The 22,298-nt window shown below is 38.6% G+C and overlaps 1 protein-coding gene across 2 annotated transcripts in view; it reads left to right on the top strand.

The window, feature by feature from the left end:
- LOC127955952 (gastrula zinc finger protein XlCGF26.1) overlaps positions 1-8,142 on the top strand; it is a 34,651-nt gene extending 26,509 nt beyond the window's left edge. The window contains exons 2-3 of one of the 2 annotated variants that reach the window (XM_052553646.1): positions 772-1,235; positions 5,130-8,142. In XM_052553646.1, coding sequence (XP_052409606.1) covers positions 845-1,235; positions 5,130-6,403 — 1,665 coding nt within the window. In that variant the 5' untranslated portion in view covers positions 772-844 and the 3' untranslated portion in view covers positions 6,404-8,142. The remainder of the gene's footprint in view (positions 1-771; positions 1,236-5,129) is intronic. The other variant, XM_052553647.1, reaches the window with a different exon arrangement.
- The last annotated feature ends 14,156 nt before the right edge of the window (positions 8,143-22,298 follow it).

Below are 22,298 nucleotides of genomic sequence, written 5' to 3' on the forward strand. Positions count from 1 at the left end.
ATGCACTCCCCCCACCCACAATTCCGTCCGGCCCGAGACTAGAACCCACAGCCCTTCGATTGGGAGTCCAACCCTCTAACCATTAGGCCACGACTTCCCTATAAATAGGGAATTCCCTATAAATATATAAATAAATCAATTGCTTCACAAAATTATTCAGTGATTCCAAGTACAAATTAGGGATGGACGATCCTACTTAGTTTTTCAATACAATACGGATACTTTAAAATGCCAGTATCGTCGATATCAATACTGATTAACTCCTAAATTATGTAATTTCTTAATTTATTAAATTACTAAGCATAAAATGGGTAATGATACCTACTTTGCTTTATATTTGAAACACATTTTAACGCTCAGTACACATGGTTAAAATATGCTTACTGTGTTAACCATGGAAATTTACAAGTACTATAGTTGAACTACGAACACTTTAGTAAAACCATGGTTCATTTGCATAAGGGACTTCCAGTGACAGGCTGTTGCAGGCATAAAATCCTTTTTATTCTTAGTGTATGCGTAATATTACTATTAAAAAATAGAACTTGATCAATATGAACCTTTAACATTAAATTTGAATAAATGTAATTGCACATTATGTAGGCTACAATAACTATTTGTTTATTGTTAAATAATTACTCAGACATGTAGGGTTTTTTTCTGTTCTCTCATAAGCATTGTTCTGGGCTGGCATTCCCAAAAGCATCAATTTACAATCAATTTACTTAGCAATGTAGTAACTAGTAACTTATTTATTTTCCTCCTAAACAGAAGAAAGTGTCCGAACACACAGAAAAACTATTGGTCTAATCATCTGAGATCAACTTGACACATTGTTATAAAGATGGAGTTTATTAAAGAGGAGAGTGAAGACATGAAGATTGAAGCATTCAGAGTCAAAGATGAAGATACTGAGGAACAAACAAAGATGGAGTTTATTATAGAGGAGAGTGAAGAAACATCCAGACTCAAACATGAAGAAGATACTGAGGAACCAACAAAGATGGAGTTTATTAAAGAGGAGAGTGAAGACATGAAGATTGAAGAAACATTCAGAGTCAAACATGAAGATACTGAGAAACAAACAAAGATGGAGTTTATTAAAGAGGAGAGTGAAGAAACATTCAGAGTCAAACATAAAGATACTGAGAAACAAACAAAGATGGAGTTTATTAAAGAGGAGAGTGAAGACATGAAGATTGAAGTCAAACATGAAGATACTGAGGAACAAACAGGTTAGTTTTCATTCTCAAAGCTGAACTCACTCATTTGATCCTTATTAAAATGTCCAACTCTACAGAAATGAAATGATAGTTCTGAAGAATGTCATATAAGCGTCCTAATTGAAGTTGTTTTATTTGACATGTAGTGGGTCTTCATGCTTACTAGACAAATACCAGACAAAAACACACTAAATATCAAATGGCTATCATTAATAACTAAAATAGGGGAGAAATGTATTTATCTCTTGTGTTGTGTTGAAGTCCCTAAAACATGTATCCATGGTGTTCACTGTAAAAAATGACCGGCATACAAATATATTTATAAATCTCGTTATTCTATATTATTACCAAATATAGGTATTGATCTTTTTGTCAACTTGTTTTTTATTTAATTTACTATTATGACTGGTTTTGTATTTATTTTTAGAACTGATTCATCATAGGCCTCTTTAATCTGGCCATCTTTTTTGAGTGAAAAAAAAAACAATTACTTAGTTTTGTTATAAAATGTAAAAATAGATAATTGGCATAACGTGAGCTCTAATGATAAAGTTCCTCATGGTCATCATATAGAAAAGCAGAGGACCTAATACTGAGCCCTGGGGCCCATTTCAATAAGGAGGTTCAATCGCGTGAGTTTAGCGTGTGCACCATGACTATGAAAAGCCATGATCAACAGAGCTCCGAAATGACGATTCACCATGGCAACAGCTCCCGCCAATTCAAGTTTAATTCTTATCACTGCTATACTATCCCAGGTGAAAACTGGCAGAATGGTAGGTTATTGAAATAATACACTATTAATAATAAAAGTGCTTCACGATACCAGAACATTTTTGTCTAAATATTTCCATAAAGAACCTTTAACATCTGAAGAACCTCTCTGTTTCACAAAAGGTTCTTTGTGGTGAAAGAAGGTTCTTCAGGTTATAAAAAGTTAAGAAAGAGATGGTTCTTTAAAAAACCTTTGACCAACCAAAAATGGTTCTTTTATGGCATCACTTGAAGAACCTTTTGAAGAATCTTTTAAGAGTGTAAGCTATTTATTTTAATGGTATCTAAAAATAAAATCAAATAAAACAAAATAATAATGATTTAAGTGTATTTTTCTTATTTTACAAATTATTTGCCGATAGGGAAGTAACATACGTTCTTAGCTCTAAATGCTATTTACACTTAGTGAAAATAGTTACATAAAATGTTTACTAGTGTTGGGCGATATGGTAATTTTTCAAATCGTCATATCGTCAGTCCGTGAGATCGACGATGCACGATATTATCGTGCATGGGTTGAGCAAGAGAGAGAGACTTTGTTCTTGTCATAGCATCACTATTTGGTGTTTTAAACCATGGTGCGTGAGAGAAAGCCTATGGAATCACCAATAATTGAAAAAATATACTTTCAAACATAATGATAAACTAACGTTAAATATAAAAATACTGTATTTAAAACAGCTAGTTCATATATAGTCAGATGCAGCTGTCATATCGCGTGTCCTGTGACAAATATGCCACATCTACGCATTGAGATAATCAGTCTATAAATGTTCTGTAAAATCAGTCAACGGTGAAAATCAATAGAAGAAGTCCCAACAATTTAACACTAATATTGGACATAATCGAACATTGCAAATATAAAAGTATTCAAAACAGGTAAGTTCATTATATCTGGAGTAAAGTTGAACTGAACTGATGCTAAAGTCATACAGCGCTCCGGACCAGGTGCTCCATGACGAGACTGACGCAGCGCCACAGAAACAAGAATGAGATGCATTCTAACATAACTGTGGCATTAAACTAGGTTAGTTAGGGCTCGTTTAAAACATTGCACATATACAGGTCGTTCAGATTTTTTTGTTTAAGTGCAATGAAATTCCTTATATCTGCAGACGATATACGTCTGTTTGTGGATGGAGACTTTGTAACGGACTACAAAGGACTACGTGATATCCACTATGGATGATAAGTTTGCTCTGTCGCCATGTTATTACTTTGTCTTTACTTTATTTGTAACGTCAAGAAAGAGTTAATCTCTCATGTTTGAGAAGAGCGTGTTGCCATGTATCAGCCATTAAATGTGTGGGACACCAACTCCTCATTTTCTATCTCTTTCATTTAATAGATTTAACGAGTTATCCGAGTCAAAGCGGACAACTTCAGTGACTACAGGCTCGAGCGCATGCTGTGTGTGTGTGTGAAAATTAGGGGTGCTCCGATCACGATCGGCCGATCGTTATGCGCATCTCGTCAGTAAAGCCGGTTCTCTAATCAGCTGTTAATTCCATCAGGTGCGTGATTTCACATAGAGTAGCTGTTAATACACAGAGCCGTTGTTAATAGAGAAGATGCGCAAATCACGTTAATTTTCAGCGTTTTTTGACGCATCTTCTCAGTTAACAACGGCTCTGTGTAGTAACAGCTGCTCTATGTGAAATCACGCACCTGATGGAATTAACCGCTGATTAGAAAACCGGCTTTACTGACGAGATGCGCATTAACGATCGGCCGATCGTGATCGGAGCACCCCTAGTGAAAATGCTGTGCTGAAGTGAAATAGCTGGGCAGTTGATAGCCGAATTATAATAAGCAGCCTAATAAAAATGAAATAATAGTTGTTATTATTATAATCTAATACATTTATAGGAAAACAAGCCTAATATCGTCTTGATTGTCAACTGAGAAATTTGCTTATGTCGATATCTCTGACTATCGTTGATACACGATACTATCGTCTATCGGCACAACCCTAATATTTACCATATAAAATTAGCAGTTCAGATGCTATTTAATCTTTATTCAGGCAGATAAATACTATTTATTGTTGTATATTAACTGGATGAAATAACAAGTGTAAATTATTATATTTATTAAAATTATAAATAGTTTTATTATTATTAAACACTAGTTAGCCACTTCCACTTTTAGAACATTTTATTAATTTTCACTGAAAATAAATTATAATGTGATGGGAAAAGTTAGAAAGAGTGAGCTCCGCAAAAGCCACACGCTAGTTATCCGCGCAGAATGCGTTAATGCCTTCACCACTGATGCCGGTTTTCACACGCATCGTAATTAACTTGACATTGGAGGGCAGAGCTACTCTAAATTCACACTTAGACACTCAGAATAATCTTGTTTTTCATTTGCAAGATTATTTTTATTACAACACGGGCAGATAATTTTACTTAATTTAGATGAAACAAGACTAAATATCTTAAATATATATATATATATATATATATATATATTTGTACTTGAAATAAGAAAACAATACTTGGTAAAAAAAAAAAATTATGCAGCGTGCATGAATGAATGAATGAATTAAGATTTCAAACATCGCCTGCACTTTAAAAAGGGGGAGAAGACCAAAAGAAACTCTGGGTTTACCGAAGAAAACCTGCTCTAGACCAGGTTAGGTTCATAGAGTAATTAACCTGGTAACTGACTCTGAGTATAAGTTACCTCTCTTTCAGAAACGGGCTTACCCTGCTTTCTCAGCTTTGACAAACCTCCAATTCTGAAACAGAAAACCTAGAGTTTCCTTCATTTCAGGATTAACATACTCAGTTTTCACTTAACCTGCTTTCTGAAACGGGCCCCTGATGCACTCAATATTTGTGTTTGATCAAATGTCTATTTGTTTACACGCAGTATTAGCAGTCCTATAGACCTAATCTGTGCTAGTGATTATCGACAAAATTTGAAGCTGCAGTCTGTAACTTTTGCTGCTTTTGCAGTTAATGTGTCTTGCAGAAGAACATTGTAGCCAAGGCTATTTATTTTTGTTTGTCTATGATGATTCATGCAGGCTTTGATGTTTTAATACTTTATCTTGGTTTTGAAGTCTGTTGCTTTAAGCCAATAAACTGCCACTAACTTTTTTTTTTTTTTCATTTTCTGCTTAAGACCTGATGGCACTGAAGGAAGAGAGGCAAGAACTTACAGAGATAGAAGAGAAAAATGAATATACGCAATGTGATTTAATGACTGTGGGAAAATCCATACACACTAAAACAACTTCATCACGAAAAAAAGTTCAGAGGACCAAATCAAACGTTTCCTTCACCTGCCATCAATGTGGAAAGTGTTTCGGTAGAAGATATAACTTTGAAAACCACATGAAAATTCACACTGGAGAAAAGCCTTTCACATGCCAACAGTGTGGAAAGAGTTTTAGAGAGAAAGGTGGCCTTAATTCCCACATGAAGCGTCACATTGGAGGGAAGCTATTCACATGTGATCATTGTGGATTGGGCTTCAGAAAAAAAGTAACCCTTAATTTTCACACAAAGAGCGAACACTCAGGAGAGGATGGCTTTAAATGTCATTGGTGTGGAGAGAACTTCAGTTGTAAAGTAAGCCTCAAAACTCATACGGGACTTCACACTGGAGAGAAGCCTTTTAACTGCACACTGTGTGGAAAGACCTTCTCATACAAAGGACATCTTACGGGTCACATGATTGTTCACACTGGAGAGAAGTTGTTTCCATGTGATCAGTGTGGAAAGTGTTTAAAACATAAATCAAGCCTTGATTTTCACATGAAAAGACACGCTGGAGAGAAACCCTTTAACTGCAAACTCTGTGAGAAGAGCTTCTCACAAAAAGGACATCTTACGGGTCACATGAAAACTCACACAGGAGAGAAGCCTTTTGTGTGCGCTCAGTGTGGAGAATGTTTTACACATGAAATGGCCCTTGCTAATCACACGAGGCTTCACTCAGAAGAGAAGTCTTTTAATGGTGATCAGTGTGGAGAGGGATTCCCAGACAAGAGACACCGAAACTCGGATGAAAAATGCATTCGTTCAGTTCATTCTCGAGAGTCATCTTTCACATGCCATGACTGTGGAAAGAGTTTCAGATTTAAAGCAAACCTCAAGGTTCACATGAGAATCCACTCTGGAGAGAAACCCTTCGCCTGCACTAACTGTGGAAAGAGTTTCAGTCAGAACATAAGCCTTAAGAATCACAGGAGGATTCACACTGGAGAGAAACCTTTTACCTGCAACGTGTGTGGGAATACCTTCGCATATAAATCACAATATAATTGCCACATGAGAACTCATACTGGAGAGAAGCCTTTTACCTGCAAAGTGTGTGGGAAGAGCCTCTCACGCAAAGCAGCTCTTAAGGATCACATGGACATTTTACACTGGAGAGAAGCCGTTTCCATGTGATCAGTGTGGAAAGTGTTTCAGACGTAAAGCAGCCCTTAACTCACACATGAAATGTCACACTGGAGAGGGTCCGAATACCTGCAAACGGTGAGAAGAGCTTCACAAGTAAATCAACCCTTAATGCCCACATTAGAAATCACACAGGAGAGAAGCCCTTTAACTGCAAACTGTGTGAGAAGAGCTTCACACCAAAGGGAAATCTTAAGATTCACATGAGGCTTCGCGCTGAAGAGAAACATTTACTTGTCTTCAGTGAGAACCTTTACATATCAACAAGACCTGAAACGACATTTGCAAACACATTCTGGAAAGAAACAAAAGTCCTCTGCAGATATAGTATGAAAAATAAAAAACACGATTGCTCTGGAGTCATGAAGATGTGGACAATATTTGTGTTCTTATTGAGGAAAATGTTTTAAATGGCTCAGTCACTTAAAATGGCAGCAGAAAGTGTGAAACTAAAGCTATGTTCTCACCACAGCCGAAAATGACCCAAATCTGAGCACCCACCTTCATGACCATTTACATTTTTCACCTCTTTATGAGTCTGAATTTTTTTTGTCTTATACTTATGAACTGCTGTGAACACACCTGACCATCTACTTTGTCATAGTCTAGTTGTTCTCAAAATTTTGGTTTGTTCCCAGACACAACTTTGTGAATATGAAATTCATTTTTGAAACTGTACTGGATTTTACATTCACCACTTTTTTAAGGCCTTTATGGGCTTTCTTTTTGTATTAATAGGCCTTTTTTTACACTATGTAAGGAACATATTATAAAATGACTATAGCTGTCCAAATGCCAATGTTCAACATTTTTTGATAATTATTGACCTAGTCAGTCTAGAGAATTGTACTGCAGTGGTTTTATTGATCTTCAGCCAAAACTCATGGACTAGTTTACAAAAGTATTTTTTTTTTAATCTTGAATATTTAATTAAAACTTTTATTGACAACATTGTTCCAAGGAGCAAAGTGTTTCAGAATGAGGAGATCTATCATATTATATGGAGATCTAAAGTTTGTGTGAATATATGAAAATTTTCAACCTATTTGAGGCCACTTACCATATAAATCTTGTGTTTTTGTGGCATTTTTAACTGTTACCGCGCCATCTGTGGTCCGATCTCTATGATACTTTGCAAAATTGTTAAGAGTCCTCTCAGAAATGTTTTCACCAGTTTTCCTAAAGTGTTGAGCTTTTGTTTAGGTTTTATAAGCTTTTGGGTATTGTAGCCACACCTCTTTAAATATTAACCTGTTATAGCTAACCAAAGGAATTTTTTTTTATAATTGTTGATCTAGAGAGTCCAGAGAATATTACTGCAGTGGTTTAATTGAGATTAAGCAAAAAACCTAGGACAAGTTTGCAAAAGTAGGTTTTTAATACATTTGTGAATATTTAATGAACAATGTGATTGACAGCCTTAGTTCCCGAGGCAAAGTTGTTCAGAATGAGGAGATCTAGCATATGATATGAAGATCTAGTGTTTGTGTGAATATATGAATATGTTCGATAATTTCAGGTCATTTTCTTTTTTATCTGTTATTTCTATGACCATTTTCCAACAGTTTTATGCAAATCATATGTATGAATGTAAACAGAACACAAAACCAAAGCAAAAATCCTGCACACACTTGAAGCATTAAGTAAAAATATATCAAATCAGGCAATAGGAGGGTCGTCCAAATATACTTGTTATAATAATGAATAAAAAGTTGCCAAATTGAGTAAAATGTTTGTTCTTTCTTCCTTTAAGAATATTTAATTTTTTCCACTTGTAAATATTGCATTATGCATCTAAGAAGGTTTTAATGAGTAGGAGGAATTTTATTTTTCCAGTTTAGTAAAATTAGACGTCTGGCTAGCAGCATCACAAAACACAATACATTAATTTGTGAGATGTTAAAATGTATATCTATAGGTACAACACCAAATAGTCTGGATCTGCTGGAAGTCTAACATAAAAAATTGTTGACAAAGTCTCAATTATTTCAGACCAATAATGGGTAATGTGGGGACAGTTCTATTTCAGGACATTTTCTATTGAAATATTATCGATTTTTTTTTTTTTTTTTTACTATAGCCCCACCTATGGTCCGATCACCATGAAACTTTATAAGCTTCCCTAGAGTCATCTGAGATATTTTTCAACAAGTTTCGTAAAATTTTAGCTTTTATTGGCTTTTGGGTATATTTGGCCACACCCCTTTAATAAACGACACTGTTCCAAGTAACTGAGAGACAAATTTCAACATCTTTTTCATAATTATTGATCTAGAGAGTCCAGAGAATATTACTGCAGTGGTTTCATTCCAATTGGGTAAAAAAACCTAGGACTTGTTTGCCAAAGTATGTTTTTAAAGGGGGGGTGAAATGCTCGTTTTCACTCAATATCCTGTTAATCTTGAGTACCTATAGAGTAGTACTGCATCCTTCATAACTCCAAACAGTCTTTATTTTTATTATATTCATAAGAGAAAGATAGTCTGTACCGATTTTTCCCGGAAAAACACGAGCGCCTGGAGGCGTGACGTGTGGGCGGAGCTAAAGAATCACGAGCGCCAGTAGGCTTTTGAGTTGAGAGCATGTGGAAGCTGTGAAACAGATCCAGAGGCTGAAATTTAACAAGAGCAGCATCAGCAAAGGCGGTATGCTATGTGGTAAGTACTGAAACTGTATATATTTGCTTAGCGGTTTTGGAAAATGACTAAGTTCCACTTTATGTCATCTTTTTTTTTTTTTTTTTTAAGCTGTAACGTTACATGTGGAAAGTGCAGTTTGATGACAACATCGCATGTTGTTTACTTGATGTGCTTACGCGCTGATAGCTAAGTTAACAACACAGAGATATTTGAAGCAGTTTTACTCACCGCATGCGGTTCCAACACACAATCGTGACCCTTTTTCGTTGGGACTGCATTATCCTTAAGAAATAAACGACGTGCAATCTGAAATGCAGGGAACAAACAAAAACACTTCCACAACTCCGTTGATGCTCTGTAAAAATAAACTCCATCCACTGGTCCCTTAATGCTGTTTCTCTTTTGGTAATCTGTGCAGGGTTGTCTTGCCCTGGCAACCAAAAATACACTTCTTTTTGTGAATTTTCGTGACGCTCTCGCTCTGATCAGGCTGTGCTCAGCCTCTCTCTGCTCTGCTATACGGGAGCGACCCATATAAGGAAATTCCGCTCCATCTAACGTCACACAGAGCCATACTTGAAAAAAACTTTCCGAAACTTGTGACAAACCAGAAGAGGTTTTTTTGGAACAAAAATACTCCTTCAAACGTACAACTTAATTTTTGAAAGTTTGTCCATGTTTAGCATGGGAATCCAACTCTTTAACAGTGTAAAAAACTCAGTATGCATGAAATAGCATTTCACCCCCCCTTTAACATATTTGTGAATAATTATAGAACAATTTGATTGACAGCAATGGTTCTTGAGGCAAATTTGTGTATTATGAGGAGATCTATCGAATTCTGTGCATATTGTGTGGATGTACGATAGGGCTGTGCCAGGGGCGGAGCGGGGGGGTGGCTAATTGGGCTTAAGCCCCGGATGTTTTGTCAAAAGCCCCGAATCTTTTAGGTTTTTAAAAATAATTTCAACTTTGTTTAATTTCCTCTCAGTCTTTCTGACTGGAGCGGCAAAAAATGAAACAAAAGCACATACCGTGCGTGGTGGCGGACGGTAATGCATCGCGCATCACTCAGCTTGTTTGCCAACTGCCAATAAAAACTAACGAAGAAGAATATAAATCTTCTTCGTCGTTGTCATCAGGGGCTGGCGGGCTATTGTTACTATAGTTACTACTATTGTTACTGGCGGGCTACTGTTTTTCACCGGCTAACCGGCTGAAGTTATGGACATAACAAAGTTTTTATACGGAACACTAACAATAAACCTCACCGGCCAGAGAGAGATTCAGAAGCAGCGTCAGACGAACCGCGGACAAGTGTTACAGGTTTGTGAATCCGTGACTGTATTGCTGGCTATCTAGAGAGTTAACGTTAGGTGTTATTAAGATAAATTAGCCTAGTTGCTAATAGAGATGGGTGGATGATTTGTCGGATAATTTGGGGAGTGGGGGCGGGGTTCACTCGTAAAACCGAAACACGTAAAACCGAAACTATCTCAGGGCATGTTTTACAGCTAATCTCGGCACATTAGTGGGATAAGAAGAGACTAATTGAGAAATATAGCGATAAAGAAGATTAGAAAGACATGAGAAAGTATATTTCCTCCTCCTGATGACTACAATTTCTAGTACAGATGCATCAATATCGTGGAAAAGTTATTTTCCCCCCATACTTTAATTTAAAAAGTAAAGCTTTAATATATTCTACATTCATTACATAAAAAGTAAAATATTTCAAGCCTTTTATTGTTTTAATCTTGATGATAAATCAAAATGATAAATCATGGAAATCAAAACTCCAGTACACCTATCTCAAAATGTATTAGAATTTTAGAACAAATATTTTTTTTATACAAGATCTCTGATCTGACAAGATTTCTAATCAGCTAATCAACTCAAAACACCTGCAAAGGTTTTCTGCGAATTTAATCTTTCATTCTTGTTCTGGTGGTGTAGCACAATGACCTTTTCCACAATATTAAAATTTATTGAGATGTGCCTGTAATAATATAATAAATGTATTAGTATTTACATAAATAAATTGTTATGGTGAAAAGTAATAATGAATAAAGCAGCAGAGTATTGTTAATTAAATGAATAAGCTTTTTGGGCTGCGCATCATTATTTTACTGTAACATATTACACAATATCATCTATATTTAATGCAGAAATTCTGAACAAAAAGTATACATATTTAATAATAAGACACATGTTTTTGGAACTTTTATTGCACACATGAGACTTAAATTATTATCAGCGAGTTATGGTGGCGTTTTGGGCTAAAAGGGCTGTTATAAGTTTTACACACCACTAGATGTTTGCCGAGTTTGAAGCCACCCAAGCTTCCAGTCTTTTTTGGCACTTAGAAAAAAAAAGCCCCAAAGCTTCATAATGCTTCATTCACCCATCACTATTCGCTAGCTAATGTTTTCTGATTTTACTGTGTTTGAGGGACTATTTTGTCACACAGATGAGTCAGCTAGGGAAGAGGAAGGACAGGCAGCACAGCAAGGGACAGCAGGTGGATTAACTGCAGTTAGTGATCTAGGGACTCTGGAAAGTGGCCCAAAGCAGGTTCATCTCCCACAGTACCCCCTCAGCCAGTTTGGAGCTCAACAAAGAGCATTTAACAAGGCATGGTTTGAGCAATTTAAATGGCTGGAGTACTCTGTAACCAGAAACTGCACATTTTGTTTTTCATGTCACCTATACGGAAGGCAAAACATTCGCGCTAATAAAGATGCACTCAGTTGCTCTGGGTTTTCAAATTGGAAGAGGGCTTTGGAATCCTTCCGGGAGCATGAAAGAAGTGCCCTCCACATTTCCACCATGACATGCTGGCAAAGTTTTAAAAGCACAAAAACTCATGGGGATGTAATTGAGCAGCTGAAAACTGCTAGTGCAGCAGAAATCTCAGAGAGGCGTCAGTACCTTCACCGCATTGTGGCAGCAACCACCTTTTTAGGAAAACAAGGCATCCCATTCCGGGGGCATGATGAGCAGGAATCTAGCCAGAATCAAGGCAACTTTATTGAATGTATGAAGCTCCTTAAACAATTTGACCCATTTCTACAAAAATATACTCCCCCTTCTCATACCACTTACCTCTCTCATTTTTCCCAAAATGAAATGATAACCAGCATTTCACAAGAAATCACAGAAAGCATCATCAAGGAAATGAAGATTGCAAAGATGTACTCTGTGATGGCAGACGAGGCCAGAGACAGATACACAGAGCAGCTTGCAGTCTGTGTGCGTTTTGTTACGCAAAAGGGCGTAGTGCGAGAGTGTTTTCTTGGGCTTCGGAAGTTACAGGGCTTTGATGCAAAGTCCATTGCAGATGAGATAGAGGCAATGTTACAGTCGCACAACTTGGGTGACCTAATGTGTGTTGTACAAGCCTATGATGGGGCATCTGTCATGAGTGGAGCAGTGGGGGGTGTCCAAGCCCGCTTTAGAGAGCGACACCCTGAAGCAGTGTATGTGCACTGCTATGCACACGAACTCAACCTTGTTCTGTGCTACACATGCAAAGCTATACCTGAAGCTACTGCATTCTTTGAACTGCTGGAGAATGTGTACACATTTTTCAGCAACTCACTTGTGAACCACAACAAGTTCATAGAAATCCAGAAACAACTTGGATTAAGGCCATCTGAACTTGTGCAGCTCTCCACAACAAGATGGGCGTGCCAGGTGAGGTCTGTCAATGCTGTCTTGAACAACCTTTCTGCCATTTTAGCATGTCTCCGCAACATGAACACATCCATGGCCCTAGGGATCCGGTCAAAGCTCTGCAAGACAAAGACACTCTACATGCTTGTGATGTTTTCCAAACTCCTCGGCATAACTGAAGGTCTACACCGGTACCTGCAGGGGGAAAGTTTGGACTTGGGCAAAGTAGTTCAGTACAAGACGGCAGTCCTTCAAACTTTGACAGAGCTCCGCACAGACTCTGGTGGTGAAGATGTGTTCAGGAGGGCCATGGCCTTATGTGAGGCAAATGACATCCAGCTCCCTGTTGGTCCCAGGCAAAAACAAAAAAGATATGATGGTTTTGTGGTGGAGTCAGCCTGTGGGTCAACCTCCAATCTGACCACCTCAGATGAATTGAGACAACAGCTTTTTTATCCATGCCTGGACAGGATGGTAAAGGAACTCACCCATCGGTTTTCAGGTCTGGGAGAAGCACTTTTGTCAGGTATTCATGCTTGCAACCCAACCACAGAGACCTTTCTCTCTGAAGAAGCCCTCAAAAGCCTTGCTTCCCATTACAAGATTCAGTTGAAGCCAGAAGAACTCCTAGTGGCTAAAAGTTTCATAAATAGAAGGATGGAGAAAGAGACAGTCCCTGACACCTCCACTGTGTTCCAACTGCTTGATGAAGACATGTTTCCCACCCTGAAGGCTCTCTTCCAAGTTGCCCTGACGATTCCAGTAAGCAGCTGCAGCTGTGAACGCTGCTTCAGTGCCTTGCGCCGTCTTCATACATGGTTAAGGAACACCATGGGTCAAGACAGGCTCAACGACTTGGCCATCATGTCAATTGAAAAGGACAATTTGAATGACATCAACCCTGACAGCGTTATTGACAGATTCGCTCAATTAAAGCCACGTCGATACAGCCTTGTGTTGTCGCAACAGAAATAGAAGACGACAAAAAATGCTTGATCAAGACAACAATAGGAGAGCAAAGATTTAAAGGGTTTGCGAGAGAAAGAATGGAGGCACGGCAGTTGTAAAGGAATGCAAATAAGAAATAGAAGAAAGTGTGTAGGAGGAAAAGAATGGAGAGTGAAAAGTAGCAAAAGAATGGAGATACTTAATATGCTAGTTACTAAATAAGTTAGATATACAGAATTTCTGAATGGTTAATAGCTTTTTACATATATATATTTAATATAAGTTCGGAGAAAGGAGATAAGTCTGAAAATGAGCAAGGAGGAAAAATAATTGAGTGAAGAGGCGAGGACACGAATACACATGTGGAGCAGGAGAGGCTGGAGGACGAGAAGAGATGATGAGGGGAGTGAGAAAGAAGTGAAAAGCAGAAGTTAAGAGAAGTTAGTCAAACAAATAAAGTTCCGTAACACAGTAATATATGGTCATGTTGTTTATCATACTGTGCTATTTCCCAAAGAAATATCATATCATTTTAGTAAATGTTATTCTGTTGGCCTGATATTCAATTCAGAGTATTGAAGAGCACATTTACTTGGCACTGCAGCATTTGCTGTTTGCTAGTAGAGCAGCCTAAATTATTATGGCATGGATTCTGATGTAGCAAATTTGTCAGCTAAGCACAAACTAAACAGAACTGAACTCTTAAGATTAGTAATGATGTTTACACCAAATTCCAATATTTCCTATTTAGGCTTATAGGCTAACTAAAAAATAGTCAGATAATGGTTGCCTCTTTTTAGTTGCCATGGGTGAAAATGAGTCACCCTTAACATTTTTGGTGTTTTGGATTCACTATAGCTGGAGAACAATTAAATACAAAACAGGTTGTAGGCTCTAGTCTACTGGGTGATTTTTTTTCCCCAGATAGTGTATAGATATTTAGGCATTCTATTATCTCAAACAGCATCCAAAATAGTGCATTTAGCTGACGTATGGGGGGAAAAAATCTCCACGGGGGAGTTTGCCCCTGGACCCCCCTAGGTTTGGGCTAAGCCCTGAATGTTTACATTGTCTGCCTCCGCCCCTGGGCTGTGCGATATGGGGAAAATATCTAATTGCGATTTTTTTTTTTACCGATACTGCGTTTGCGATTTGATTTGCGATTTTTACATTTGCAAAGTCAATCTTCAGCTCAATATTGTCAATGTGCAGCACACTATGAGTTACATTTTAATTGCATTGCATTTACAAAATTCCTTTTTGTTTTTGGCATTACTGTTGTTCTATCCAATACAATTCCCATTATAACCCTGAAATGTTTTGGGAGGGGTTCTATATATATATATATATATATATATATATATTTTTTTTTTTTTCAGCAGACAAGATTATAATGGTATAACTAATTTTACAGAATTAACTTAGTTACTGAATTTCACTGAAACAGCTCAGCGTCACGATGCAAGATGGCCGCCAGCCCAGCGCCACAGCACAAGATGGCCGCTAGCCCAGCACCATTGCCCAAGATGACCACCGGTCCAGAGCCACGGCCCAAGATGGCTGCTTGTCCAGCGCCTCTGCACAGAATGACTGCCACAGTTGACCATCCAGAGTCGAGTCAGGTTCCCGTGGAGACTTGTTCTCCGGTTAATTCGACCACACGGATGTAGTGGTCTTCTGCTCCGCCCTGGGGGGGCTTCTGTCTCGACCACACGTATGTGGTGGTCTTCTGTGCCGACCTGGGGGGCTTCCGTCTCGACCACACGGATGTGGTGGTCATCTGCTTGCCCTGGGGGGCTTCTGTCTCGACCACACGGATGTGGTGGTCATCTGCTTGCCCTGGTGGGCTTCTGCCTCGACCCAACGGATGACAACTTTGATTGAAATTTTTCCCTGATTGTGGAATAAGGTTTCTGTCTTTAATGGACTGCAGGATTTTTTTCCATACAGTGAGAATTACTATGGCTTTGAAGGACATGAAGTACTGTTTTAGACCACTGGCCTCAGACCTAGCTTCATTGGTTAAACTGCACTTAGCAAGGATGGTGTCCAGAGCTTCTATAACTGATGGCAAGTTTAAAACCTTTGCCACAGGTTTAACTGCAGCTATTTGTGCACTCCACCTGGTCTCTGATAAGTGTTGAAGGGAGCAGCCAGTCTGACTTTTAAGGATTGCCCAACGTTCGGGATTTGAACTAAAGAGATTGTACAAGCGGTTCAAACAGCCAAAAAGTGTGGAAACATCAGGACATGATTCTGCTGCTAGTACACCAACAAGATTCAGAGAGTGTGAGGCACAGGGTGAATATGTGGCAAGAGGGTTTATTTTCTTTTTTTCAGCCTGAACCCCTTTTACTTTGCTGGACATATTTGCCTGATTATCAAACCCCTGTCCTCTGCAATCTGAAATATCAATGGAATGTTCCTCCAAAGTCTTCAGTATCATTTCTGATATTTCCCGGCCAGTCTTACCATTGAACCCTTTGAACTGTAAAAAACGCTCAATTATCTCCCACTGATCATCCTCCTTGTCTGCAACATATCTTAAAAGAATCACATTCTGCTCCATGTGAGAAATATCAGGAGTTGCATCACAAATCCATGGGATGTCCATGGTATTGACAATAACTTTTTAAAAACGATGCCTTGATACAACCTATTACTCTCATTGTTAAGCAATTAATCAATCAAAGGGCAGTTCCGGCAACTTGGAAAGAGGCCATTATTACACACATCTTTAAATCATCTTTAAATTGCTTTCTGATTGAGCAGATCAAGTATTTATTGGATAAGAGTCCTTGTGTAGGAGCTGTATTTTTAGACCTTAAAAAAGCTTTTGATACAGTCAACCATCAAGTACTGCTGACCAAACTCACGAATTTTAACTTTTCTACAGATGCTATATCATGGTTTCAATCATATTTATCAAACAGAACACAATGTGTTAATATAGATGGGGTTAAATCTCCTTCCATTAGCAATCATGTTGGAGTTCCGCAGGGCTCAATTCTCGGACCTCTACTGTTCTCAATGTACATTAATGATCTTCCAGCTGATTGTCTTGACTGTAATGTCCAGATGTATGCGAATGACGCTGTGATCTTTATACATGGCAAAGATGAAAAGATAATAACTACAAATCTTACAAATTCACTAACTAAAGTTCAAAATTGGCTAAATCAAATTTGTCTCACTCTTAATACTAAAAAGACCGTTGTGATGATGTTTTAAAAAAAAAAACCTGTGAAGCCAAATATTTTAAAAACTGACTGTAATACACTCATTGAACAACTACCGACAAGAAGTAGATCTTCTGTGTTTTTGGGAGGGGAGGAATTGGAGTTGGTAGCCCAGTTCAAGTATCTTGGGGTTATACTAGATTCAAACCTCACTTTCAAAAAACACATACAAAAGGTATCTAATACCATAAAATTTTATCTTCAAAATGACAAACAAATCAGATCTTACATTACAACCGAGGCTGCTAAATCATATCTCCATTGTATGATTTTTTCCCATATTGAATACTGCTTCACAGTTTGGTCTTTTGCAGGAGTCACTGCATTAAAACCCATTGTTCAACTATATAAAAAAGCAGTCAAGATATTTGACAGGAAACCACAGTTGTTTCACCTTTGTCTAATTCTTGAGAAGTATCAACTACTAAATTTTGAAAATCTTAAAATAGCTGTCTTATTTATAAATCTATTAATGGAATCGCCCCACCACCCCTGGGGGATTTTATCATAAAGAGAAATAGCGAGATGAAGACTAGATCATTTACTTGGGGGGATTGTGAAGTACTATTTAGAAAATCTTCATTTGCACAAAATGTCCTCTCTATTAAAGGCTGCACAGATTGGAATAGTATACCAACCGTAATTAGAGAGAGCCCCACTTTTGTTTCATTTAAGAAACATCTTAAAAGATGGCTGAATAATAATCAAAAATGTAATAATTAATTATGCAGGTAAAATTTGAAAGGTAGTTTTATTTATATATTTATAATAAGCATTTTGGGATGTATATGTACAGGCATTTATGCATTTTAAATTAATATTACAATAAGTAAAATAAGGTATAGGAACTTTTATTGTTTATTTAGTTATATATGTATATTTGTTGATATGTATATTGTCTGTTTGTTTTTTTGGTTTGTATTTGTTTATGTTTGGGACTACGGATGGAAATTAGCATTGTGCTAAATCCGGCGTATTTACATTCAATTTTGATTGTACGTTCATGAATATGCACTGTCCCATTTAAATAAATAAATTGAAATTGACAAATCACAGAATAATAAATTGTTTTCTCCCTTTCCTTCAATATTTCTTCCAAGACCTTTTTTCCACAGTGTTCATTTTCATTTTGTGATTCTGGGCTAAGGTAATGTGTCATTCTTGCACCTGTCTTCTGACAGTTTTTGCAAATGATCACTAAGCAAAGGATCATAATGAGCCAACAGCTCTTAATGTGCCAAGAAAGTTACCGTTGCGAACATCACCTAAATTGTCCGTGGTCTCTCTGAATGGTAAGTTCCTTGATGCCAAAAAAAGTGTGACATCTAATATTCTTTCAAGAATTGCTGTGTTTTTTTCAACTTTCATCTGTATTTGTTTTTGCAAGCTGCTATCTATTCCTTTTGCTTCTTTCAAAGAATATTTCAGATTTTTTCCCTTGTGGTAGCATGCTTTGTGTGCCTTACTTGCTTCACGGTCAGGGAATTTATTGTACATTCTCCACCATTTTAGATCTGCTGTTTTGTACCCTTCTTTAGAGTTTAGTGCACTAGTTGATGTCTTTCTGAGGTCATTGTGTGAAAAGAGCATGCATGGCACACATTATAATCAATCTCTTCTGTTTCTCTCACCCATTTGCTGACTTACTAAACTGGGGATACTCTGGAAATTTCTTTCCTTCTGAATCCTTGGGCATAATAGTTTTCAGGTCTGTCTGATTGGCATTGGCTAGCTTTCCTATGATCACCTCACGTTCACGATCTGTGAAACTCTCTGGCCATAATCTTGGATCAATTGTCAAAAAATCTCCTTCACTATCACCTTTATTTCTCCCTGTGCTTGTTGGATTTGGGCTGTCTGTGACTGTGTCCTGAATGGTACTACTTTCAGCTTCTTCACTTGGACCTTGACTAACTGATGCTGGCCTACGTTCATGCATTTGCTGGATTGAGAAACCTGGCTGTGTAAATAACAAATACCATGACTCATATATATCTTTGTCATCTTTGGAATGGGATTGTGAATCAGACGATGCCACATCTACAGGATATTGTAGTAAGTTTAGTCTTAATATCATATCACGTTGACAGTCTATTTACATGCAACAGTATATGGTCAAGTAGTTGTAAACCCCAGGGTCCGTATTCATAAACAATCTTAATGCAAAAAGTAGCTCCTAGTGACAAAATTCTAAGAAAATTCTTAGAAATGTGGGCGTTTACTCTTAAAATTAAAGAAAAAATCCTAGTAAAGAAAAAAGTAATTCAGAAAGCATCTTGACCCTTAAAAGAGGTCTTAAGGTCAAACTTGTTAGGAGCACAGACGAGGACTTTTAAGAGGCTTAAGAGTTTCTTTAGCAGAAGAGAAAATGGCAGAAAGATGAAGAGGCAGAAGAAATGTGTTGCAGACAATGGATGACAGTGAGTTAATAAGACGCTATAGATTAAATCTTGCAGGGATCATGTTTGTGTGTGATCTTATTAGAGACATGCTAACATCTCCAACACAGCGCAGAAATGTCATAGCGCCAGAAATTAAAGTAATCACTACATTACGATATTTGGCAACTGGGAAAATGCAACAATGCAAAAGTGATGATTTGGGTCTGTCACAACCTTCTGTAAGCAGAGTGATCACACAAACAGTTACAGCACTTTCAGAACATCTTATTGTGTCGCAGTTCATTTCGTTTCCACTGGACATTCCCACCTTGCAGGCTCTAAAAACTGCATTTATGAATATAGCAGGCTTATAGGTGCGCACAAGCAGGGGGAATGAATCGTTAATAGTTTGTACTATACGCTCCCATGTCTGCTTCTTGTCCCTTGCTGTGACACCGGGCCCGAATTTTCCTTTAAGAATGGCCTTGTGTTCATCCACTAACTGGGCTAACAGTAAACACTGTTCCTCTGTCCAGTTTGGCTTTCTCGCCCTTCTTGGCTTTGATTCCATGTTTGATACATTAAAACCAACATTCAAACTGCCACTTAAATAGCACAGCAATCACTGTAATTGGAAAGAGTGGAACAATTTTTATCATTCTAAGCCAATCAAATACCTTATAAATAAAAAAAGGTTCCCTTTCGATACTTCACTCATACTGCGTATGGGGAAAAGCTCCTTTTTTCCTTGATACTGAAGCCTTTTTTCAATAATGCAGTGCAACTGCACTGCCATTGGTTTAATCTGTAAACTTTTTTAAACCAATGACAGCGCTGCGGCGATGCAGCGCACCAAAGCCCGCCAGAATGGGTGGGGCGAATGGCTATATAAGCAGGCAATCGCCTGAGGAAATCAGATCTTACTCCTTCAGCGACGACTTCACTTCGCTGGATCTTTGCTGAACGCCTTCGCCTGGAACGAGCTCTTGTCATCGAAGAGGCACCGCAGCCGACCAGCTGAGACTGCCGACCGCTTGCAGCGCCGGCGTTCTAGCAGACAGCCGCTCTTAGCGCCGATCACGGGCCGCCCGCTTCCCGCTTCCGGCCGCTTCTCAGCGATCTCCTTCCGCCATCCGGCGATCACACTATAGCTTTTTCCAGCGGATTTCACCGCTCTAAAAGAGCGTTTCTAACGCCGTTTTAACGGCGGCGGCCATGCCGCGCCACAGCTGTGACACATGCAGAGCCCCTCTGCATGATGACGACGGCCATGGTGTGTTTTCTGCCTGGGTAAACCCCACGCTGAGGCTGCACTCACTGAGACTTCATGCTGCTATTGTGAGAGCATGAGTCTCGCCTCTCTGCGCTCGCGGATTGCTTTCTTTAATGAAAGAGACTTCATGTCGTCAAGTAGGCGCACCCTACTCGGCCCGCTTACACACTTCCTCTGCAGCTCTCAACTCAGTAGATGGCTCTCAGGAATCTGGGAGCAGACATGCTTTCGCGGAGCAATGTCCCCTCGGACGAGTGGATGCTCCATCCCCAGACGGTTCTCAAAATCTGGGAGATTTTCAGGAAGGCAGAGGTTGACCTCTTCGCCTCAAAAAGCAACTCTCATTGCACAACTTATTTTTCAAAGGAAACAGATGCGCCCACGACTGGCCCAGCCTCCTTCTTTATGCTTTTCCCCCTATCGCTCTGATCCCTCAGGTCATCAGACGAGTCAGGGAAGACAGGCACAGAGTCCTCCTGGTGGCCCCACTCTGGAGGAGCCAAGTTTGGTCCTCGGAGCTATTAAGGCTTTCCATGAAAGCCCCATGGCCCCTGAGGCGGGACCTCCTCTCTCAGGCGAACAGGACAATCTGGCATCCACAGCCGGAACTCTGGGCTCTGCATGTATGCTCCCTCAATGGGAGCCTCTGAACCTCCCCGGGGACGTGCTACACACCATTGCTCAGGCAAGAGCCCCATCTAAAAGACACCTCTACACCCAGAAATGGTCAGTCTTCGTTGACTGGTGCTCAGCACAAAACGAAGACCCTGTTGAGTGTGATGTATCTCCGATATGGTCATTTCTCCAAGAGCAAGGCAAGGCAAGGCAAGTTTATTTATATAGCACATTTCGTACCCAATGGTAATTCAAAGTGCTTTACATAAAAGAAAGTAAAATAATAATGAAGAAAAATAATAACAAGAATAAAACAGACAATTTTAACACTTTTAAAATTATTAAAAAATTGACTTTTTTAAAAAGAATTTAAAACAGTTAGAAAATGATTTTACATAAAATAAAATAAAACAAAAACTGTGAAAATATAGTGCAATCAGTTCGGACACTGCAGAGTGCTCATTCAATAAATGCACAGCTAAACAGATGAGTTTTAAGTCTAGATTTAAATGTGACTAGAGTTTAAGCACATCTGATCTCTTCTGGAAGCTGATTCCAACTGCGGGCGGCATAGTAACTAAAGGAGGACTCCCCTTGTTTTGTGTGAACCCTTGGTATTTCTAACTGACTCGATCCTAATGATCTGAGTGGTCTGTTAGGCTTATATTCAGTGAGCATATCTGAAATATATTTCAGTCCTAGGTCATTTCGTGACTTATATACGAATAAAAGTACTTTAAAATCAATCCTTAATGTAACTGGAAGCCAGTGTAAGGACCTGAGGACTGGTGTGATATGCTCAGATTTTCTGGTTCTAGTCAGAATCATGGCAGCAGCGTTCTGGATGAGCTGCAGCTGTCTAATGGTCTTTTTTGGGAAGGCCGGAGAGGAGCCCATTACAATAGTCCACCCTGCTGGTGATAAAGGCATGAACAAGTTTCTCCAAGTCTTGGCTGGAAACAAAATATCTAATTCTTGCAATGTTTTTTAAATGATAGTTTGCTGATTTAGTTACTGCTTTGACATAACTACTGAAACTAAGGTCTGTCTCCAGAATCACACCAAGATTCCTGACTTGATTTTTAGTTGTTTGACCCCTAGAGTTAAGGTATGCAT

The sequence above is a fragment of the Carassius gibelio genome, chromosome B4 (genome assembly GCF_023724105.1).
Source record: "Carassius gibelio isolate Cgi1373 ecotype wild population from Czech Republic chromosome B4, carGib1.2-hapl.c, whole genome shotgun sequence".
Taxonomy (NCBI): Eukaryota; Metazoa; Chordata; class Actinopteri; order Cypriniformes; family Cyprinidae; genus Carassius; species Carassius gibelio.